Consider the following 7,550-nt stretch of genomic DNA (forward strand, 5'->3'; position numbering starts at 1 on the left):
AACATTTTCTTTGTCCATTTGTATGTTGGTGAGAATCTAGGCTGTTTCCAGAGGTTAGCTGTTGTGTGTCGTGCTGTTTTAAATATGGATATGCATGTATCACTACACTATGACTCTGAAGAAAATTCCCCAGAGAGGGTCAAATGAAATTTCTAGTTTTAGTTTTTTTGAGGAATCTCCATTCTGATTTCCATAATGATTGACAGGACTCAAACAGCAATCCTGGAAATGAAAAACTCCATAGAATGCTTTGGAAGTAGGCACAACCAATCATAGAGGAGAATAACAGGACTTGAGGATAAGGCTGATAGCAGATCATTTAGTGATACTCAAAAAACCAAGACACGACTCTAAAACAACAAATCTATGAATTATAAGAGTTAAGATAGGGTTAGGAAATTAAACTAAAAGTTTAAAAAATTATTCACTGGATCACTGGAGAAACATTTGCAAATCTAGGGGATGAAATGGATACTCAGGTAAATGAGGCATTTAGAGCTCCAAAAAAACATGACTAAAAAGAACCTCCACCATACATCACAATCAAAATCCCAGAAATTCAGAAATACAGAATGCTAAAAACAAATACAGAAAAAGGCCAAAGAACTTATAAAGGTAAACCCATCAGAATGACTTCAGGTTTCTCAACAGGAGAGATTGAAGTGTTTCAAGATCTTAAAGAAATAACTGCCATTGCAGATTACTTTATCCTGCAAAATTATCCTTCAAACTTAACAGAAAAATTAAGACTTGTCATGACAAAGACAATCCAGTAAATACATTTCAGTAGCAATACTCAATGTAAATTATCTTAACTCTCCAACTGAAAGACATAGACTGGCAGAATGGGTGAATAAAAACCAAAACCTGATCATATGTCGGCTACAAGAAATAAACCCTATCTACAAAGAAACACACAGACTGAAAATATAAGGCTGAAAAACGATACTCCTTGCAGCCATTGCTAACACAATAATGCACAATAGTTAACCTCTGGAAACAGCTTAGATTCTCACCAATGCATCTAGGACTTTGTGTGCGTCTCTTGGCCATAATGAACCCCTGAAGTTCTCACCCAGCCTTGAGAAGGAAAGGGTAGTTTTCCTATGCCGACCCCTCTGAAATCTGGGGCAGCTTTCAGGCCACTCTCTGCAGGCTGGTTCTGGACATGGGCACAGCCTTTGCTTTGACTCGTTTCAGTCCTGCAGAGCCCTGGGACTGAAGAGCAGAGACACATTGACTCTGGTGAGGCTTCTCTCCTGCCAACAGACACCCTCTGTCACCTGGAGTCCCTGTCAGACCTGCAGCAGTACAGTGAAATGTGGCAGTGGCTGAGAAACGCTCACCAGGAGCCCTTCTACAGTGTGTCGCTCCCCCATTCCAGTTCTGTACCTCTCAGGCCCATTGGGTGACTTACAAATCCAGATTTTCCTGGGACTTCCCCAGCCTTAGCACTGAAAGTTTCTTGTCCTGCGAGCATTTTCAGTCTGGGCAAACTTGGCGCTTACCTGCTGTGCGCCAGTGGCTGACAAGCTCTGCAGGGAACACAGTGCCTGCTGAGGGTGGCTCTGGGAATGCAGTAGGATAACATGCATGGAGGCTAACAGAGTCCTGCAAACCGGGAGGCTGAGGACACAGAAACTTACTGTCTCTCGGCTCTGGAGGCCTGAAATCTGAAATCAGTGTCGGCAGAGACCGTGAGAGGGCCCTTCCTTGCCTCTCCATGGTTTCTGGTGCCCTCGGCCTGTGCATGGGTTACTCCAGTCTCCCTCCCCTCCCTGTGCTTGTCTTCCCATGGTGGCTTCCTCTGCGCATGCCCATTTTGCACCCGGACTTCCACTTCCTGTGAGGACAGAAGCCAGGCTGGATCAGGCCACATTCATGCCTCTTTTTGACTTGCCCGCCTCCATGAAAGCCCTGTTTCTAATTCAGGTCACACAGGGAGTACTGAGGGTTAGGATATCAGTGCATCCTTTTTGTGTGTGTATATTGAGGGCACAGTTTAACCAGTACCTGCAGGGTTAGCTGTGACGATGATTGTCGTTTGTGTCACTATCTTTTCGATCATTAAGAAGCCAAGAACATCTCAGAAAAATATCCTGCTGCACCCGGACAGATGGTACGAGGAGCCCCCTCTGGGTGGGTCTCACTGAGGACGACTGGGCTTGGTTGTTGGAACTCAGCCCCGGACTCACTGCGGGGCAGATGCGTGGGAGCAACCCCTCTGACCTCGGGGTTCTGCTGTGCTTATAGATGGAGCAGATGAGGAACGAACTTCTTCAGGAGCGAGCTGTGCGACAAGACTTGGAGTGTGACAAGATTTCCCTGGAGAGACAGGTGAGTGCACCGCCCTTGTGAGGTCCCCCTTCTTTCTATCAGGCTTTGGAGTAGGGCCGAGAGGGTTGAGTTCCAGTACAAACAGCACAAAAGAGAATCATTCACTGAATCGGTACATAAGCCTGGGGCTCCCCGACAGGCTAAAGAGTTCGTTCAGGCTTGTAAAGGAACGGGCCTGCTAGGACCGGAATCTGGAGTATGCCTCGACCCATCCTTGGGCTCCCCAAACTCCACCCTGGTGTGGAAGCAGCCTTATCACAGACAACATCCACAGACCTGGCTCTGCACAGAGTGCGAGACAGACAGCACCCTCACAGTCTCCGTCTGATTCCAGAACAAGGACTTGAAAAGCCGGATTGGGCACCTGGAAGGCTCCTACAGGTCCAGCAAGGAAGGGCTGGTGGTGCAGATGGAGGCCCGGATCGTGGAGCTGGAGGACCGTCTGGAGAGCGAGGAGAGGTGTGCATGGCCGCCCCCTGAAAGCTCACACGTGGAGAGTCCCTTCCCATCTTTGCAGCCCAGGGAGAAGTGGACCATGTGTGGCCTCACCGTCACTCTTTTCTCTTCCTCTCAGATGAGCTGGTGCTGCATGGGGCAGAGGCCTCTGGCCCCCTGTCAGCAGTGGGGCAGGTCCCCCACAGAGGGTGGGAGGATAAGGGACCAGGTGGCCACTCCTCTCCAAACCCAAGATTCTCTGCAGAAAGCTGTCAGATACAGCCTGAGGACCAGCACTGGGGTGAACATGATCAGTCTTATTCATGACCCTTCAGCTTCTGCAAGGGTGTCACACATGTTCATAGGATGTGTGTTCCGTAGGCCGTATAGGGGATTATGCTGGCATACACTGGAGTAGAAACACTGGCTGTCTTCCATTCTGCCTTAAAACGAATGAACGCAAGACAGTTCTGGTCCAGCTTAGCTCCTTGTTGGCCCTGTGGCCTTAACAAGTCACTCCCTTCTCCAGGCCTGTGTTTTGACCTTTCCTCCTGCATAGTTTTTTTCCTCTTACCCTAAGCTCGAGTTGACCAGGTACCCTGGCTGGTGCCCCCTGCTTTGCAGCCAGAGCCTCCTGCAGGGCTGAGAATGCTGTGCTCTGCCTCCCCACCTTGCAGGGACCGTGCCAGTCTGCAGCTCAGCAACCGCAGGCTGGAGCGGAAGGTGAAAGAGCTGGTGATGCAGGTGGATGACGAGCACCTGTCCCTGACAGATCAGAAGGACCAGGTGAGATGTCTCTGTGTCCCGTAGCAGGCTGGCAGGGAGGCTGGCAGAGGAGTTAGGCCGGGCCACTTCCTCCTCTCTGCTTACCCACTCTCCTCACAGAATGGGGAGATTCCATAGCCCTCGAGTGCTGAACATGACTTTAAAAAGCCATGAGACTGGTTCACCAGGGAGAAGGTGGCTGGGCCCCTGGCATCACTGCTGGGTCTGGTGTATCCCTCAGCCTGCCCTCTTTCCTGCTGTAGCTGAGCTTGCGCTTGAAAGCAATGAAGCGGCAGGTGGAAGAGGCTGAGGAGGAAATCGACAGGCTGGAAAGTTCTAAGAAGAAGCTGCAGAGGGAGCTGGAGGAGCAGATAGATGTGAATGAGCAGCTGCAGGGGCAGCTCAACTCCTTGAAGAAGGACTTAAGGTAAGCAAAGGTGGTGGCCCCCCTAACCCTCAGCATTTGAGGAATGCTTGATGCTTTTAGAGCACTATCTTAGGCCAGTTCCTCCCTGCTGTTTGATGGGCCTGGCCCACCCTAGAGATGAAAGTGGCTTGGTCTTGAATCTCGTGTGCACCATCTTTACAGCAGTCAGCTGGGCAGTGATTGTCTTTGCGGACACAATGGGAGCCTATCAGAGCAGATAGGCTGCTCAGACCCTGCTTCTTTTGCCTGAGGGAGGAAAGTTCTAATTTTTATCCTCATGAGGACTGTTATCTCCCAAGGGGATTGCAGGGCCTGGATGGGTTCCTTTCCCTCCCCAGAGCCAGTGCCAGGGGCGAGGAGGTGAGGGTTGAGATCAGGCCTGCGCTCACCCATGGAATCAGCCTTTCTAGGAGGCCGCTGGTGGCCTGGGCAGCATGCTGGTTGCCCAAGTGGTGCTCTTACAGATGGACAGGCATTTCCCGCCCATGGAGGATGTTATCACACGGGACCTTTCATGGGCAGCTGACCCGAGGGTCAGCGTTAGGGTGCGACCTTTAAGGGGCATCAGAATAGATCACATTTTAGTCCAACATGAATTTAATGCCAAATTTAGAAATTATTGTAGATAACCCTTGGAGAATAGATATTCAAATTTTAAATTAAGATCGCATGAAGACCCTGCCCAGCCATTTTGGAGTTTGGGCAGTAACGGCAATCAGTAATGCTGAGCTTGGTCCAGGCTGTCAACGCCACCTTGCTGAGCTGAAGGATTCAGTTAAGTGAATGTGTCCTAGGCACCTAGTGGGATGGAGGCCAGGAACCCAAGACCCTGTCCATCCCACATCAGAGAGGAGCCCAGCCCGGGAACCATGCCTGTGTTGTCTCTGCAGACTCAGGAAGCTGCCGAGTAAAGTTCTGGATGACATGGATGATGACGACCTCAGCACGGACGGCGGGAGCCTCTATGAAGCACCGCTGAGCTTCGCCTTCCCTAGGGACAGTGCTGTGGTCAGCCAGATCTAACCCCCTCCCCTGGCTCCTGCCAGGACTCTGCAGCTGGCCAGCAGGAGGCAGCAGGAGGAGAGGAGCGTGGGGGCCCTGGCTGCCCCAACACAGTTCTCAAGCTCACAGCCCTCCCTGGTGTCTCCAGCGTCTTCCACCGGGAGCCACTGGTTTAGAACAAGGCAGCAGAGCCACCACCTGCTGGCCCCTTTGTGGAAATGTGCCTTGGTATGATGAAGGCCGTGTTCTACACATCTGTGCCTCCTCCTGCCAAGAGACAGCGTCCAAAGTGCCACACACTATTTTAGAGCCAAGCGCAGGGAAGGGAATGATGTACATGCGGTAAAACCACACCTTCACCCGGACTGCTGTTGTCCCATTTCAGAACATTCCACAGCCTCTGTAAAGCTCACAAACCTATACCTAGTATTCTTTTTTAAAACCCAAAGCTACTAGGCTTTATTCAAAATTAGAGGTGAGAGACAAAGTAGACTATAGGCCAGTTTGGAAATCAGAGTTGGAAAAAAAGAAATCGCAGTGACCTATTCTAGGGTCAGGTGCTCAGGTAACCTGGGTAAACCACTGTTGCTGATAAAGGAGGTGTTGAGTAAGGTCACGGGGAAAGGGAGAGGGGAAAGGAGGTGAGCAGCAGGTGTGGGTGTGGGGCTAGCGTGAGAAGGTAGATAGAACAGTCCTTGAGAGCTGGGGATGTGTAGATCAAAGGTGGGCAGAGTTGGAGCTGGATTGATACTGGAGAAGGAAGAGTGGGAGGTGGGGGAGAGTGGGGTAATCTCCTTCCAACTTCTGGGCACAAGGGGACACAGAAAGGGTCAGGCACAGCCCTGGAGTGGAATTACAAGGAGGGTGGCCTTGGGAAGACGCAAGGTACCCCACACACCCACACGGTGCAGGGCAGGAGGGAAGCGGCCAGGAAGAGGGCCCTGGGAGCTAGCAGTGGGGCCAAGATGGTTTCTGCAGTGTCTCTTCAAATCCTAGTAGGTAGGAGGCCTGTGGGCCACAGAAGTCCATGACAATCGGCATGGGGTCCCACTTACCTTAGGGTCCCAGGGCTGCTTAACAGGATACAGAGGCACCAGCCTGCAGAAATGACAGGCACCTGGAGCCAGAGAGCAAAGCCGTCCTCGCTACTACCTGGGTCACTGTGTCCTACGACACCTAGCGGTGGCTGTGGCCCCGGCTCACTCCTAGGGTGTGGAGCAAGCCTTCCCTTAGCCATTCATTCATGTAGTAGTTCTGTTGGTCCCCTGTGCTTCCAGGCACAGCCATTGGCGCTGAGGCAGCAGTGAATAAATATATGGGTAAAAAACGGTCCTCCTCGAGCTCAGTCAGCGGAGGGGGTGACGGGCAATAAATATTTAACCAAGCTGACACAGGGCTGAGCACCGCAGAACCCAGCCCCAAGCCCTCTGCCCTCTTGGGGATGTGACAGTCACAGGGGTCCTTGGACCCTTGGTGCGTATTTCATTTCCCCGTTGCTCCCACATAGCCAAACACCTCTCCGGAAGCCAGCCTGCAAGGGCCTCGGACGTGGGTAACTAGAGCATAGGAAAGAGCTCAGCAAACCCCAGAACTGGGGGAAGGAGCATCTGGTCTGCTTGAAGAAAAAGTGTGTGTCTCATTCTCAACCTGTTCTTCCTGGTGGCCGTCAGAAGCAAAAGGCCGCTGAATAGAGACAGAGGACACTGTTGAAATGCTTACAGTGTTACCCTAGAAGGAGACGCTGAAAATGCCGTCTGTGCTAGGAAGATGTTAACAATGGTCCCGCACTACGGTGCAGTTGGCAGCAGCCAGAAGCCTGCAGTATAGTGGGGTGGGAAGAGCCCTGCACCAGGGTTTGGAGAGGTGTTTTGGGCCCTGGCTCATCTCCCATCCATTGTCTTGACGGGATGTTGGCCTGGGTGAGAGGAACATGAGGGTCCTGGGTCCTTCCCAGCTTGAACTTGCAGCCATTCTTTGATCACACACACACACACACACACACACACACACACACACCTATTTTTCTCTATTGCTTTAAGAGCTAACTCTTGCTCAAGAGTATTTTCTTTAGCTAGGGTAATAAGCAAAAAAATGTAGAAAATATATGGCCAAATGCAATGCTGACGAGACAATCATCAAATATCTCTCACCATTTCCCTGCTTCAGAGTGTCATCCGACCATACCTGTTCACATACTCTGCTGGGTCTTGCTTCAGCAGAAGGTCTGGGTATCGTGGGGAAAAGGCGTTCTTCTTGTGGCTACCTCCATGTAAGTGAATTCCTGGATACAGCAAGATTTCTTTTCAATAAAGTGTCACCCAACTGGAATCTCAACTTTCCCGTTGTTTTCACTCCTTCGTTTTCTCCAGAGCTTGGTTCCGTGTCCTCCGAGAAACTGCCAAGGTGAATGGCTGGGAACTACTACAGGAAGTAGAACTTGGTGTTTCCAGCCCTATGCCCAGTTTCTAAACAGGCGGGTGGGGAGCGGTCAGCAATGAATCTTGAGAGAAAGGACGGGCCTGGATGGTTGAAAAGTCCTGAAAAACCCATTCCAGAAAAGGGCAAAGTGGGGCGCACTGGTGTT

General features: G+C 51.1%; 1 protein-coding gene across 1 annotated transcript in view; it reads left to right on the forward strand.

Moving 5' to 3' along the window:
* Positions 1 to 7,294, forward strand: part of LOC104874242 (cingulin-like protein 1) — a 24,743-nt gene extending 17,449 nt beyond the window's left edge. The window contains exons 5-9 of the mRNA XM_010641269.3: positions 2,254 to 2,337; positions 2,672 to 2,796; positions 3,450 to 3,558; positions 3,801 to 3,964; positions 4,855 to 7,294. Coding sequence (XP_010639571.1) covers positions 2,254 to 2,337; positions 2,672 to 2,796; positions 3,450 to 3,558; positions 3,801 to 3,964; positions 4,855 to 4,987 — 615 coding nt within the window. The 3' untranslated portion in view covers positions 4,988 to 7,294. The remainder of the gene's footprint in view (positions 1 to 2,253; positions 2,338 to 2,671; positions 2,797 to 3,449; positions 3,559 to 3,800; positions 3,965 to 4,854) is intronic.
* The last annotated feature ends 256 nt before the right edge of the window (positions 7,295 to 7,550 follow it).

Source organism: Fukomys damarensis, unplaced genomic scaffold, assembly GCF_012274545.1.
Source record: "Fukomys damarensis isolate Sample0158 unplaced genomic scaffold, DMR_v1.0_HiC HiC_scaffold_25, whole genome shotgun sequence".
Lineage (NCBI taxonomy): Eukaryota > Metazoa > Chordata > Mammalia > Rodentia > Bathyergidae > Fukomys > Fukomys damarensis.